General features: G+C 41.7%; 1 protein-coding gene and 1 pseudogene across 1 annotated transcript; both read right to left on the bottom strand.

Annotated features, from left to right (window-relative positions):
* LOC117492748 lies at nt 1–7,587 on the bottom strand (annotated as a pseudogene).
* Nucleotides 7,588–7,896: 309 nt separating this feature from the next.
* On the bottom strand, nt 7,897–15,311 carry LOC117492742. The gene is made up of 21 exons (XM_034143128.1): nt 15,186–15,311; nt 15,038–15,108; nt 14,859–14,954; nt 14,649–14,773; nt 14,107–14,250; nt 13,941–14,027; nt 13,687–13,851; nt 13,509–13,605; nt 13,209–13,426; nt 12,971–13,127; nt 10,307–10,515; nt 10,109–10,226; nt 9,787–9,986; nt 9,604–9,718; nt 9,352–9,521; nt 9,185–9,279; nt 8,976–9,106; nt 8,695–8,884; nt 8,402–8,543; nt 8,197–8,317; nt 7,897–8,126 (listed from the first exon to the last, which is right to left on the bottom strand). Exons 1-21 carry the CDS (start codon nt 15,203–15,205, stop codon nt 8,056–8,058), a joined length of 2,742 nt encoding a protein of 913 aa, XP_033999019.1. The 5' UTR covers nt 15,206–15,311; the 3' UTR covers nt 7,897–8,055.
* Between the last annotated feature and the right edge of the window lie 1,099 nt (nt 15,312–16,410).

Raw genomic sequence — 16,410 nt, 5'->3', positions numbered from 1 at the left:
TCAGTATCCCCTGTCTATCTTGTGCTGCTGGTCCAGAAGTGTTTGTTTCAGGCTCACTTTGGCATCTTCAAAATCTGGATTCATCTTCAATACTTGTTGGAAGTCACTCTTGGCGTCATCGAAAAAACCTGTAAGACATTAAAAATGTTCATAGATAAAAATGTCATGATATGTAATGTACTGCCAAACTAGCTCATTAAGAGTCAGCAGTTTTAAGTTCTGGGCATCATGAGAACGAGTGAGTACACAGCTCCATCTGGTGTTAAAAGAAGAACATACCAACTGACTCAAACACACGCATTAACCCACCTAATGCTGGGATCGCACCACAACACAGTTAATGACAGATGTTATAGATCTATATTAAAAGAGAGCTGGTTGACTTCTCAAGAAAGAGTCACTGCCACAAGGTATTCTGCTAAAACAACCAACAGGAAGCTTGTGGAAAGGCTATTTAAAGAAAGCTTAGTTTCTATAGTTCACTGAGCCAGTGCTGTGCTTTTTTTTGATTGATCATTTTACCAATCTATGTATCTACCGTACCACAATGTGACTCCAAATCAATGCAGCTTTGTATTAATACATCTCTTTTTTATAGGATTTTAGTCTACCTATTCTATTTTATTTTGTTTCCTTTCTGGCATCATGTGAAGCATTGTCCCCCCAAAGCAAACCAGATATTAATCCTACAATGGACAAATATCATATTGAAGCCAATGAACATTGCAGCCAATAAAGAAACTGCATAGTTGTCATGACTGTGGGGAAAACTTCTGTCATGGGCCACGATCTGTCCACACGGTTGAGATGCCAGAATCAATTCTGAAGAACTCTACCCCGCAAGGGCGGACTGGGACTACAAATCAGCCCGGGACTCTCGACCGGCCCACTTCGGTACCGCCGGCCCACCTCGGTAAAATACTAACGGGGGGGGTGCTAGTGACTTATCCGACCGGCCCACTTCAGTACCGGCCCATCGGGATTCGTCCCGATGGCCAGTCCGCCCCTGCCCCAGACCCATGTATTTAGCTATTTCAGAGAGAATAATCAACATTCTTCAATAGATAGACTAAACAGCTGAGGACACTGAATCACATTTGTTGTCGCTTATGGCTCGGGTCATCTACACCCCGAGAAGAATGTGTTCCAGGTGTCCCACAACAATAACTATCTCTGACAGAGTTGCCCGGTCATAAACTGGCTAAATCAACAATATGCTAGGGCAGCCCCTCCTTATGGGAGATAACGGCTGCTCAAGGTTGGTGAGCTGCATCAGAGGGTGAAGGAGGACGTGCCGGGCAAATTATTCCCCAACAGTTCCTCTCTTTTTATCAATTTTGATAACCTAAAAAACCCTATTTTAATAATAATTTGTTCAATACTTAAATCAATGAGAATCTTCAGAATTGAGTGTGGACTTACACAATGTCAATCACATTAATAACAATCACATTAATAATAACACAATAAGATTGAAACATTCAATCACAATGATTGAGACAGCCAATCATAATAGAAAAATCATCTCTCGTCAGTGTTTGGAGCATCTTTTGTCAAAAGCATAATAATGAACACACGTAAAATCACAGATACATAATAGCAAAAACATTTATTTGAAAACTAATATGTTTTAACATTTACTCAGTTAATCTCACTTATCAAACTATAACATCCAAACTAGCTTGCAGCTTAAAGTGGACCTATCATGCTATATTTGAATAATATAGTGTAGGACCATACCTACAAGGCATATTTATACTTTTTTTTCAAAATACCAAACAGATCATGCATTTTAGCCATGCCTCATTTTGCTCAATTTGACATTTTTTAGCTCTGTTTTTGCAAGGGCAGATTCTGTGAGAACAGCACCATCTACAGGCCTGGCATATGTACTACAGCGTCTCCAGCGCTTTCGAACGGCAATGGCCGTGGCTGTCTCCTCTTGATTGGTGGAGTTGGCCCATAGCCGTAGCGCCACTGTCCTGACGTCAGGACAGTGTTCAAATCTGGATCAGTTTTTATCAGATCCGTTGCAGCCCCTTTTTTAGAGATTTGGGTATGGAGGAAAATAGAGAGGGTTGTGTTTTCTGACACTTGGTGTGTTCCCTGGAACACCGGGGACACATATTCATGTATAAAAGACGTACAAAAGTGTATTTTGCATGATAGGTCCCCTTTAAAGATTTACTTCAAGGCAAACACTAGTCAAAGCATTTAAAAACTCAGGATCATAAGAGATCCAGCTAAGGTATAACAATTCACACTGGTGATCTAATCAATCTGTAATCTGCAAAATTGCAGTGTCTTCAATTTAAAGGGGACCTATCATGCAAAATGCACTTTTGTACGTCTTTTATACATGAATATGTGTCCCCGGTGTTCCAGGGAACACACCAAGTGTCAGAAAACACAACCCTCTCTATTTTCCTCCATACCCAAATCTCTAAAAAAGGGGCTGCAACGGATCTGATACTGTAAAAACTGATCCAGATTTGAACACTGTCCTGATGTCAGGACAGTGGCACTACGGCTAGTGGGCCAACTCCACCAATCAGGAGGAGACAGCCACGGCCATTGCCGTTCGAAAGCGCTGGAGACGCTGTAGTACATATGCCAGGCCTGTAGGTGGTGCTGTTGCTCACAGAATCTGCCCTTGCAAAAACAGAGCTAAAAAATGTCAAATTGAGCAAAATGAGGCATGGCTAAAATGCATGATCTGTTTGGTATTTTGAAAAAAAAAAAAGTATAAATATGCCTTATATAGGTATGGTCCTACACTATATTATTCAAATATAGCATGATAGGTCCACTTTAAGATTATATGTACGTTAGCTTCATTACATATTAAATCAAAAGACTATGGCATGTTAACATAATTACATTACTTAAACTATCACTCATGTCATTTCAAAATCTGAAAGGGAAAAGTTAGGCAAATATTCAAAGACATTTGTAAAAACCTTGAAAGGAAGGATTAAACATTCCTAAAACTTTAATTCATACATTTGTAAATGCTACAACTGATCTGTACCAAATTAACTCAATTAATTATTCTTATTAGCCATACTTACCTGAAAATCTACTTATGGTACTTTGAAAGGGTTCTTCTGTGTTTATCTAATGTTGAATATAGAATATCAATTTCTTTAAATTATACTTCTCTAATTTGAGGATCAAATATGCTACGTAACTGTTATATGGGGTATCTCCTCTTGCACTTTATGCATCTCTTGTATCATCTCTTGCACTTAAAGGGCCCATGTCATGGCCATTTCTACTGATCATAATTCCATTGTTGAGGTATACTAAAATAGATTTATACTGTGCAATTTTCCAAACTCACATTGGTTTCTCATACAGCATTTCTGTAAAGTATGTGTATTCACTCTCTGTCCTAAACGGCTTGTTGGAGCTCCTGCCCCCACCTCCCTGTGAGCTCCGATTGGTCAGCTCGGCCACTCTGTTCTGATTAGTCAACCACCAGAGAGGCTCCGCCCATGTCTAACACAGTGCTTTTTTCGGCTCTGAGCGGAACATCAACAATGATATGTTATAGGAGCAAATAATTCAGGGAAGAAAGGCTACTAAGTATTTCCATCCAACTTTATTTTTTGAAATGTACAAAATGAACATGTGTAAATATACATATATACACTGTATATCATCCATTCCTCCCCTTATAGGCGTTTTCGGCATCTTGCCTATCGCAGCTTTGTAAGCTTGTGCTGGGGCTTTTTAGGACGAGGCATCAGAGTGGTCATCCCGTCATGTGTTGTCTGTGTCGAAATCAAATGCAAATCACAAAATATTAGAGAAACTTAGTTGTTTTCGGTTCGTTAGCTTGCCAGCTAGATTAATATGCTAACCAGTCGCGGCCGGCCCATAGGGGCGCTAGGGGCGCCGCCCCCCCCCCTCTTCCCACACGTTTGATTGTCATTAAAAATTTAAAATATATTTAAACAATATATATATTTTTTATTTTTTTTTTTATTTTTAATGAACAAGGTAAATATTATATAGTTGGTATCAGTAAAATGTATAATCTACAATAAAATCTCGTTTAAAATGGTTTTACGATGTCTAAAGTTACTGATAAGTCACATGTTTCCTGCCTGGCCGCAGCGTGTACAGTATCATTACCCTCTCTCGTCTGGGCGCTAAGAAAGGAGCCCTCAGTCAGTGCAGCAGCAGCCAACACATTGCTGACTGTTGCTATCTGTAAACTATGCCGCCGAAACATAATTTCAGCCAATCAGCGTCGTCAGATCTGATGGTCATAAGGCGGCAATTTCAGAGCCCAATGCAGTCAGTGAGTTGTTTGGACTCGTATCCAAGGTGACGCTACATTAGTTGAGGAGGATGGCTGCGTCTGCAGGTGGAGAGACTCCGGGTGCTAGTGGATCGCTGGAGCTGGAGATTAACATGCTTATTGTAGTTGTAAGTGCAATGCCTCTAGCACCATGGAGCATATGTGTGGGCTGGACCTGTATTTTACAGGAAAGGAGTGAGTAGAGGGTCGAGTTGTCGATTCTTGTTCAGTTTTCTGTGACTATCTTCCTCACCCTCTCAGACTTTGAGTTGCGCGCGCTGCTAAAGAGACGCGCTACCATGGAAACCAATCAATGGTGTAGCTGTAAATCAGATTGTCAGAAATCGGGAGAAATATGACCCTGGGAGGAAACCGGGAGAGGTCAATGAAATCGGGAGTCTCCCGCGAAAATCGGGAGGGTTGGCTGGCAAGTAAGTAACAAACACACACAGTTGTATGGCACATACACAGAAAATCAGCCAGGACAAAGTCCCCAGACACTGATTCCCTGGGGTTACTAGCACCAAATGTTCATTAACCAAAAACGAAACACAACCGCTCACTTTCACAGGTAATTTTAGGATACCGTCAATCACAGACTCTGGTAAGGCAATGACCAAATGTGGATTTGAAATTTGTGGGGGAAACTTCTGAAGCAATTGGAGTTAGGACTCAGAGAGACACGAGGAGAGCTGGAGCTTTGATGGCAAACACTGACGGTTTATTTGGAGCTTCGGCCGGAGAATTCACAAGACATGTCACGGGCCACAATCTGTCCACACGGTTGAGATGCCAGAATCAATTCTGAAGAACTCTACCCCAGACCCATGTATTTAGCTAGTTCAGAGAGAATAATCAACATTCTTTAATAGATTGACTAAACAGCTGAGGACACTGAATCACAGTTGTTGTCGCTTATGGCTCGGGTCATCTACACCCTGTGAAGGATGTGTTCCAGGTGTCCCACAACATTAACTATCTGACAGAGAGTTGCCCGGTCATAAACTGGCAACAACAATATGCTAGGCGCAGTGGTTCCCAAACTGTGTGCCGCGGCACACTGGTGTGCCGTGAGGCAAGTCCGGGTGTGCCGTGGGATTTTGTGACAACCATACGTGATTATATAACTACACAAAAATAATTATTTTTTAATTTACTATATCAGTACTTTGTATGCACTCATTTCATAATACAGAGGCAAACTCTATACCTAAAAACAATTCTTTTAATAAAAATCCTCACGGAACCCCATATTTCGCAGGTAACGCAGTTGCAGGTGGGAATTATACGACCGTGACACACCGAAGGCTGAAGGACAACATTAAAACAAAGAAACACGCAAGAGGGAAAATGGAGCGCTTTCTTGTGCGGAGCAAACCACCAACCACCAGTGCAGAGATTGCCGAAAACCCACCACCGAAAGAAAAGAGGAAAAAAACTGTCAGCAGACAGTATCATGACAGTTACCTGTCTTATGGCTTCAGTTGGACCGGGGATGGCAACAATCCTCAACCCGAGTGCGTCGTCTGTCGGGAGAAGTCAGCTAATGCGAACATGGTTCCAAGCAAGCTGAAGAGGCACTTGGAAACCAAACATCCCTTCCATGTTCAGAGAAACTTGGCCTACTTCATAAGAGCGCGGGATCTGAACCAGAGGCAGCAAGACCGTTTGTTGGATTGTGTGAAAGTGTCTGAAAAGGCAATGGAGGCTAGTTACATGCTAGGTGAGCTCATTGCAAAGCAGAATAAACCTCACACAATAGCGGAGACACTCATCCTCCCCGCTTGCAAAAAAATTGTAGGTATCATGCTGGGTCCAGATGCCGCAAATGAGCTATCCAAAGTGCCGTCGTCTGATAATACCATCAAAAGAAGAATCGACGACATGTCAGAAGACATTGAGCAACAATTGACAGAGAAACTGCGGGCGAGCGGCATGAAGAACAACAGGTCACAGCTCTCTGTTGAACAGGACTTGCGAGTGGCCCTCTCCTCAGTGCCACCAAGGATTAAAAAAATCTGCGCGCCCGACAGGCACATGTATCTCACTAATTGGTAAGTCGGCAAAAATATTTACAATAGCACATGTTTCTATGCTGATTGCTGAAATGTTATATTTATAATTTGTAGTTCAGGACCATGGACAGTGCAGCTTCCTTGCATTGACAGTTCTCTGTGCTGAATTTCTGCTGAGTTTCCTTTGCCTCATTTTTTATTGTGTGACCTGTCTGGTTTAAATGAGTGTGTTGCTGCTTTGATGAAGCCTAATTTCATAAAGTTTCAAATTAATTGAAATATTTCGTTAATAAATACATTTTATTTGGCATTAGTAAATAATTATGCACATTTACAGATATTTTACATGATACGAGTGATAACACGTGTTATACGGGCTATTTTGCACAATAGGTGTGCCTTGAGATTTTTCTTTGTCCTTTGGTGTGCCTTGGGCCCAAAAAGTTTGGGAACCACTGTGCTAGGGCAGCCCCTCCTTATGGGAGATAATGGCTGCTCAAGGTTGGTCAGCTGCGTCAGAGGGCGAAGGAGGACATGCAGGGCAAATTATTCCCCAACAATGACAATATTCATATAAAAGGCAATTGAATTCTAGAAAGAGGTGTGTATCCTTCTCGTCTAGTTATGTTGTACCATGCTGCATTGATTTGGGGTCAATAGGTCACATTATATGGAAGCCATTTGTTGAAAGATTTGTTTTATATTCATATAAAAAAATAAGAGGGACTAAAATCCACCAGAAAGGGGTGCAGACGGTCTGTGGACCTAAATGAATATCAATCCAATATCCAAACTAAATATACAATTATTTTGAAGCAGAGCAGAAGTCAATTATTCTGTTCCATCAGGCTTGAAAATAACAAGTTGCTCGCTCCTGTGTCATTGTGAACTTTCGACTAAAAGGGGTCTCTGCACCCTTACCTAGTCTATAGTGGATGAGTCCTCTGTTGTAGAAGGTGTCTCGTAGCTTCTGTCACTCTGTATCGCTAAAGAGAAGTCCTCCACTGCTTCACCAAAAACCACCCCGTGGTACTTTGTCCGCGGTTGTTGTAAGCAGTGGCCAAATGACTGGCTTCACATTCCCTGTGGAAATATAACAGCGTTAAGAAAGTCTCTAAAAGAATCCATGTAATGAAATGACAAGTGAGAGGTCTGTAAGCAGGAAGAGATAAACTTTGTATACAGTCGTTTTGCACATTTTAAGTTCTGGTTTTTAAACTCGGAGTGAGCATTTTCAAGTATTTGAGGGTTGTCTTGCTCCATTGGCTGTGAATTCTGTTAAGGTTTGTTGTGTTTACGTCCAATCACGTTTTAGTGCGTCTCAAGTAGGCGGGGCTTATCAATGGGGCAATAATAACTTCAGAATGTATTTCATTTAGCGCCTAAAACAACTTATCATTTTGAGTTGTTTATTATATAGGATATCATTTCTACATATGTTGATGCTTCTCTGCATTTTTTTGGAGTTATGATGGTACTGGTTGACACAGAACCTGCTTTTACTAATATGTCACTTCAAATTGACCACAGAAGATGCAACACATTGATAAAAACGACTATATAAATGAGGCTTTTATTTATTTTGTATTTGTTTATTTTTTCAAAATACACGAGTCGTTATGGTCATCCATCAATATAAAAGGCAGTACATTCATTGATAAAACTGTGTTCCCCTGGTCCTGGTGCCAAACAATGAACAAAAGACAAAATGTAAACACTTATAGAAAATATTCAAAGGTTAGACAGAATAATTGCCCCAGAGCAGATCTGCCTTTGGTGTGTTGAGTCGGTGCTTCTTCGCTCTGCAAAACAAGTAAAGATTACCAACTGCAAATCCAGATCGACTACATTTGTTCAGACTCGATCACTTACCCCTTTTTACACCTGCAGGTCTTGAGTAGCTCTGACCTGGAGGATGCACACACTGGCCTCTGCAGGAACCATCTGCCTGGCTGGTTGTGTCACAAATCACTGCATCACAGTGGACATAGATCTGTGGACAGACAGGATGATTTACTACACAGGGCTACATGCAGCAGTGGCCAAAAGACTCCAGATTTGGATTTACAAGTCTTACCTGGTCTTTCAGAACCTCGTCATCTTTAGTGAAAGTGAACATCTTTACAGAGAAGCGCTTGATGTGGGACGGGACTAAAACTCTGGAGTCACTCACAACGGGATGGAAAATTGTTGCATAGCTGTCATCGCGATTCTCACAGCTAGTGAAGGAATTTGAAAGTTAAAATAAAGCAGCCGTTAAATGAAATTAGAATGCTTTTTAGTGGATTATTAAGACGGTGTTTACACAACTCACTTCTGACCAAAGGTTTCAGTCGAGAACATGTAGTAGTTAGTTTTGCACAACATTACCTGTCCACAATGATGTCCCAGCTTGGCAGAGATGTCCTATCTTCATAAAGGGTTGCCCAACAGTTCTCAGTAATGAGTTCCAAGTAAGGGTCTGTAGAATGCATCAGCTCCACCTCAAAATACAGAGGCTGCCGCAGATATTTCACCACTGGATAATCCTCTGCTTGGTAGAAGAGCTCGTAGGATGGATCTGCAGGAGAAGAGTCCCGTTAGAGAAAGGAGGCCTGGACATTTACAGTGTTTTGTATGCATGAACAAGATGTAGTACAATGCCACCATGCCTTGGGCTAGCCTCATCTGCACCATCAGCTGCCCGGTGCCGATCTTTGCAGCGGGCTCATAGGTTCTTGGTTTAGCGCTGAAGGCAACAGTCTGAGTCTCATTGACCACATAGAAGCAGGAAATGGTTTGCCTATTAGGGGAAAATAAAATATATAAATGCATACTTTGAAGGTGTTCATCTCCAATTATACAGAACCAAATATTTTACCTGTAATCAGGATCAACTGGTGATGTGTTGGCTGCTCCTTTGGCGTTGTTAGACAGGCGGATCTCATTTTCATACATCATGTAGTTGTCAAAGAACTATTTAACAAAAGAAATGCATTAACATTTGACAAAAAACCCTTTTGATATTTAAATGTGATTCAAACTCACCGTTCTGGTGGTTCCACAGGTATCCACACTGAAGGAGAAATATGCAAAGCGATCGTCGCTGAACTGTGGTGTGCAGGACTGGTCCTTTAGCGTCAGCTGACTTGGCTTCAGATTACGAGTCGATTCAACCTTCACAGCCAAAGCGGTCATTGTGCCATTGGGGTGGCACTCTGGAGGAAGAAGCAGGCAATGTGTAAAGCAACAAAAATCCATCAATTAAAGCAGCAAATATACTTACATGTTGCATCTTACCAGTTGCTTTTAAGGGGAAGTAGCAAGCCAGATAGAGATCAGCAAGCACCCAGTCGTTTGCACGATCCAACAGAAGCAGGTCAATTCTGGATTTGACTGATTCTGCAGTGAGCAGCTGTGGAAAAGAAAGTAAAGTTAGCCAATGCAGAAGATCTATGGTGGGATTTTGTAGTTTTGACATACCTCGAAAACAGCGTCCTTGGCAGTGTATGGCAGAATGAGGCTGAGGTGTGTGCCGTTCTCATAGAAATTGTAGTCTTCAGCCATCTCAGCCATCAGCTCTCGAGGTCCAACGATAGCCTTGAAATTAGAGCCGTGACTCCCGAACTTCACGCTGATGTAAAACTGGTTCTGGTCACAGGTGCCAGCCATGATGGGTAGCACTAGAGCAGCAACACATGCATTATCCATTTGATTGTGTAGCTTTTACTCTAATATGCATTTAATTTTAGAAAAGACAATTTGCATAAAGATATTGTCAAAAGCAAATTTAATATGATCTCACCAACATCCTGCAGAGAGGCCTGCAGGTCGACCGGGAGAGCAAAAGGAGTTTCTTCAGGCAGGATGATCAACCCAAAGATCAGAGGGAGGAAGTAGGATGTAACCATGCGCTCAGGATTCTGCAACAAATGAAAGAAAAGCTCAGCAAAACTGAAAATATGCTGGTACAAAGTGATGTTTGGAATCTATAATGTCATACATGTTTTAAGACAACATCGGCATCAAAGGGCACTTGAAGAGAGAAGATCTTGGAGCCATTAGCCAAGCTGTGTTCCTGGACTGTGAAGCCTTTGGCATTGCTCTCCTCAACAGTGAGGACCCCGGTGGAGAAGGTGATGTTCCTCAGCTCGACGTCATGGAGGAAGGTTCCCAAGAGAACGCTGAACACCCGAGTCTCTGGGACAGTGTCTGAGGAACAGAAAGTGGTAAGTTTACAAATTCTAAACCAGCCTGAACGTTGAGAGAATTGAGTAGTTGGCTTGAGTGCTACTTTAAAAAATGGAGCCTCTTATTTTGGACCACAGCATACAGCTTCCTGCCTACTGCCAGCCAGTTACCTGCCTAAGACCTGCCAAAGACCAGTATTCAGGAATGTTAGGCCCTCCCACTATTCTCCAATTTCAGGGTTTAACCAGGAGATGGCGCTATATATTAAATAACTATGGCCAAACTAAGACTTAGTTTTTCACAAGAGACAATGCAGATATTATATAAAAAACTAAAGTTAAAATCTTGTTTTTAATGCCCCAAGAGCAATAACATCTTGTCACAAGCTTTTTGGAAGAAAAAGACTTCAAGAGACCTGTAGTTGACTAATTACAGGCCTCAATAAAGTTCTGCCATTGGTTGAGAAAAACAACGGTGGACATAGTGGAAAGTGAAATTGACATTGTCGAATTTAATAAAAATACAAAATAATGTATCTGTGTACGTGTTTTATGTGATCTGCATGCACTTATCAAACATCTAATTAAAGAATGGTAGCTGTACCTCTCAAACAACCTAAACTAGTTATAAATGTTTATTTTAAATAAAGTCTTTATGACTCGGAATATGAATAATATGGGTCCGTTAGTTTGTTTTCATCTGATTTCAAATAAACAAAGTCTTGGCTTTCAGAATATTAAACTTGTTTCGGCAAATTTAGATGATAAACTTTAAACTTTCACACACGTTGACCGGCGAAAAACTCTGCCCGGTTCACCGACCCCCCTCTGAGTGAATACCCAAGATATCTTGGTTTGATTTGGAGAATTTATTTAGCTACTTGGCACTAAGAGTACAGATATGTCTACCCTTTCTTTTCAGAGTGTAATATCTGCATTTTCTCTTTTGGTTTGAATAGGAGAAGGGCAATGGTTATCGACGGTGCTTTTAATGCCTATTGTATACGAACTGTGTGATTTATATTGCTTTTCAAATGCATATAAGCCCCCCCATTTACACTGCACTTCCCCGTCAAGAAAATGAATAGCACTTAGTTAGATCACTTTACAGATCAGGTTGGACCAGCCCTGTCGCTACTCTCTGCATTTCCTACTGCAGATAAAAAAAAAAGCTACAAATATGCATTTCTTAATAAACTAAATAGGCCACCATTGGTAGCAGTTCTCATTATATACTTCTCAGTATACTTCCCCCACCCGCCCACTGTTTGTTGCTTTTTGACATGTAAATGGGTAACTACCCCCCTCTGAGTGAATACCTGTTGTACCTGTCCGGGGCTAAGCCCATAGGACGATGCTCTGATGTCATCACCCTCGCACATTGGTCATATGTTTATGAGATCACTGTGATTCACTTCTCCGCGGCTCCTCCGTGCAGAGAGGCCCCCCCCCGTTGACAATTCACGAGCGTCTAACTCTCTCCCCCGTCGCACCTTCTAACAGAACCAATTAGATGAAAACAAACTGTAACGGACCCTGCCGTGTTATCTATGATTACTATGCATTCATAATTTCAGCCGGAGGTAGGTGGTAGGCGTTGCGGAGGAGCAGATTGCGAGTGAGGTGCCTGTTCTAAACGAACTATTCCAGCCGTTATAAAGCATTAAATAAAAAGTAAGCAAGGAATACAGAATGTTTCGTTACGTAACTTTGTTGAGAATGTGGCCATGTACATGTAATACATGGGATCATTTGCAGCGACTTGGTCATTGTGGGGAAAAATAACACCCATCCTGATCGTTTCAATGAAGTTGAATACAGAATATTCATATTTGTCAGTGATTTCATGTCAATTCGGCGAACATAAACATCAATGATGATGATTAAATTAGGATTAAAAATCGGGAGAGCCGGCTCGTTCGTTTTTTCCGACTAAACAACATTATTTAAATGATTACATGTCTTATTTAGCACAGACTATGATCCTATCCGTGACATATGGATCTTAACAACAAAGAAGTTGATTTCACATGACTCCAGTGTGGAACCCCACTGCACCCCCTGGTGGATCAATGATCCATTGCAGCTGGCTTCACAATAATTAAATGTATTTATCACGGGGGCGGTATCAAGTCAGACTGGGGGCCGGCCGGCCATCACGGAACGTGCACGAACCGATCACGACCCTCGCATTTTAAACTGTCCAAAATAAGACGCTTCATCTGTAGTTGGCTTGAGTGCTACTTTAATAAAAAAAAAACGAAATAATTAAAAAAGGCACTCTTTGTAAGCAAAAGTGGATTATACTGTACTTGGCTTTCTTGAATTCCTATGCAAACACACCATTTTGCAAAAACTGACCACTGAAACAGGCCTTGAGTGTTTTGTGTCAGACTTGTTGATCCAAAGCTAGGTAAAAGTCTAACCTCTTTTTGGTCGCCAACATTTTTTCATACTCACTAGAAAATGTGACTTACCATCCTGGACTTGGGGAGATTGAGGCATCAGAGGGGTCATGATGGGAAACAAAACCTTGTATCTGGTATCATCTTGGGTGTCATCTGTCCTCCACAGTACCTCAAGCATGGGCTCCACGAAGTAGGTGATGTGGTACTGGTAATCTGGGGCATGGCTCTGCAATCATTTATGACATTTCAATAAAAAATGCAAATGCACTAGTGACTCTTGCATTTCTAATCTAGAGATTTCCCCAACCTTGTAGTAACCATCAGGCGAGCCCAATGGGATCTCAACGACGATGTGGAAGTCTGTGGTGCTCAGTGTGTACCCCAGTGCGGCCATCTGAGATCTATCAAGCCTCTGCCCGTTGATGCCCATGTGCATTTCTGAGACTGTATTGCTGCCGTCCAACAGAGGAGTCACACGGCGAGGTACATGCCAAGAGATCATATCCTCGGTGAAGAGGACACCACCTGTTAATGACAAAATGGAGCTGTTGGGGTTAACTGCAACAATTAAGCTTACTGTGAAGGCAATATGTTGCTCAGGACTCACCTTTGGGACAAGCAGCTGCCAAGTTCACTACATTCAGACCCTGTGGTGCCATGTAGTAGGCGCTCACCCTGAAAACTTCCATGGGGACTCCAGCCACCTAAAGAGAGGAGGTTTAATATAAATATTAAATATATATGAGGGAAAGGAAAGAAACACTGTATAGGAGTGGGTTGCTTACATCCTCTGAATAAGTCTCTGCTGTATTGTACGGGCTTCGCATAACCAGACGACTAGAGGTAGTTTTGGCAGCGTAGCCAGCTTGTTCAGCCTCTTGCAGCACCATGGCCACTGGTTCTGGGGTGTAAAACGTCATCTTCCAGATACCTTGTGATGCACCAGAGGCCTACAGGAAAGAAAAAAATAAGAATGAAATCCTCATTGATTGTAGGGAGGAATTTAACTGTAGTATCTGAACAGTTTATTTCAACATACTTCAGAATTGGCGTTGAGCTTGTCGTCTTTACCATTCCGAGTCTGACCCTTAGCTTCAGCATCAAGGTTAGCTATGTGGTGCGAAACCTAAAACAGAAAATGGTGGTTTTAGTATTCGTTTCCATACACACAAGACGGTGGAATCATCAATGTAAAGATGACCTACTTCCATGTAGTTCCTGTCACAGAGGATCTCCCTGGAGGCCCAGCGAGTGTAGCTGCAAGTTTGAGACACGTCATGACTGACCACGTCTGATGGATTCTCGCCGTACATCTGGAGTCGCAAGCCAACTTTAAATGTAGCATCATCCTATAAATATAAAAAAACAAAATCCCTAATATTCTTTGGTTCCAGCGTCTTTGTCATTGAAAATGTAATATCCTTGCCTTCAGGGACACATTTGAAGTCTAAATGGATATGTTCTGTAACAAATGAGTCAAGAAAGTACCTAGTAGATGAATTGAGGAATACAGTTTTGAGTGGAGCAGTGTTAATATTTTAGGGATGTACCAAACAAAAAAGGGAAATGTACTTTATGTCTTTTAAGGGTAAGGGGTTAAAAATAAATTCAGGGAAACACAAAAATGGGAGCAACCATGTGCTTGTTGTGCTAATTCTGTCTCTGAATTAATGGCTCATGTGGCCCCAACTAAACTTGGTAGAAAATTACATTGAATGCTGTTAAACCACTTTAGCTCAAAACAAACCTTGTTGTCCACAAAGCAGCCCATCAGGGAGGTGTAGATTCTGGCATTACCCCACGGGTCAGACTCCATGCTGTATCCACACTGAGCAGCCATGCTAGGTGTCAACAAAATGTGCTTGGTGCCATCTGAGGGGAGAAAATAAGCTTGGTCAGGGACCCCTTTCCTCAGTGATGAACCAATCAGATCATTATTAGCAGTTTAAATACTTACTGATAGCCTCCACCTCAAGCTGGTTTCCCACTGCTAAAGCCTTGTCCAACGACAGTCTCATTACATTTGCGGCACAGTCAGACCTTAACCCACTGCCTGTTCAAAGAAAAGGCTTGTGAGGAGAATGTAAACCGACTGAACATGCTGTATAAAATGACTTAATGAGAATTGAAGCTTACTTGACTGCGAATGTAGCTTCACATTAGGCCTGGCTTTACCCAAGATGATAGCTGCAGCCATCCATAACAAACTTGAACACATAAAACACATCATTTAGAGACAATTAAGTATACACATAGAAAGAAATCTACAAGAAATGTAACTTACATGTTCCCAAGCCTCAGCATGTTGCAGTTTGTAAGCAGCAAAACCAAAAACTACAAGAATACAGTCAGTATCAGAGTGTGGCAATGTCCAGCACACCTTCCAACAAAAACACAAGACTAAAATGAAGGGGACTGGATGACTAACTGAGACATCAGCAGCTGCTTTATATTCCACTTAACGACAAAGCACAGGTGAGGCTTGTTAAGGATTCTCCACACACACACACACACACACACACACACACACACACACACACACACACACACACACACACACACACACACACACACACACACACACACACACACACAGGGTGAGCTGATGTATTCATTAATGAACTAGGCATACATCTGCTCACTATAGGCGCGTTCACACCGGAGTACTTTGGAGTACTTTTCCCACAATAGTTCATCAGAACTACGATATATTTGCGTTCACACCAAAAAGCCCCAGGAACTAAAGTAGTTCAAATGAGTTCGTCTGACCCGCTTTTCAGTCCCTGCTAGAGAGCAGGGACTGTTGTGGGAGAAAATAGTTCGTACGTCTGATTGGCTGAAGAGATTACTTTTGTGAAGGCAGTTATTATAGCAACACTAAATAATGATGCCAGAAAGGAAACAAAATAAAATAAAATAGAATAGGTTGACTAAAATCCAGGTGTATTAATACAATGCTGCATTGATTTGGAGTTATATGGTCACATTGTGGTACAGTAGATACATAGATTGGTAAAATGATCAATCAAAACAGCACAGCACTGGCTCAGTGAACTATAGAAACCAAGCTTTCTTTAAATGGGACTAAAATCCACCAGAAAGGGGTGCAGACGGTCTGTGTTGTGGTGCGATCCCAGCATTAGGTGTGTGTGTGTGTGTGTGTGTGTGTGTGTGTGTGTGTGTGTGTGTGTGTGTGTGTGTGTGTGTGTGTGTGTGTGTGTGTGTGTGTGTGTGTGTGTGTGTGTGTGTGTGTGTGTGTGTGTGTGCACCTTTGTTAATTAAGAGGACTTTTGGTATGAATACACACCGACATTAGCCAGACATTTTGTATTAACAGGACAGGGTCGGTGTCCTGCTAATAAATACAAATTCTAAAAGCGTAGAAGTGTTTCTATAGGTGTAGAAAGCTTAAATACCCAAAAAAAAAAAAAATACCTTTTTATACACAAAACCCAGAAATTGTGTATTTTCTGTGTGTCAGAACAGCGCTCATACAGCTGGTTTTGGGT

Source organism: Trematomus bernacchii, unplaced genomic scaffold (assembly GCF_902827165.1).
Source record: "Trematomus bernacchii unplaced genomic scaffold, fTreBer1.1, whole genome shotgun sequence".
Lineage (NCBI taxonomy): Eukaryota > Metazoa > Chordata > Actinopteri > Perciformes > Nototheniidae > Trematomus > Trematomus bernacchii.
This window is presented reverse-complemented; position numbering and strand designations above follow the sequence as displayed.

Coding starts and splice junctions, on each gene's coding strand:
- LOC117492742 (XM_034143128.1), bottom strand. CDS start 15,205: ATGCTGAGGCTTGGGAACAT. Junction 13,427..13,508: donor GGCAGCTGCTTGTCCCAAAG/GTGAGTCCTGAG, acceptor TGTCATTAACAG/GTGGTGTCCTCTTCACCGAG. Junction 9,107..9,184: donor CCAGTTGATCCTGATTACAG/GTAAAATATTTG, acceptor TTCCCCTAATAG/GCAAACCATTTCCTGCTTCT.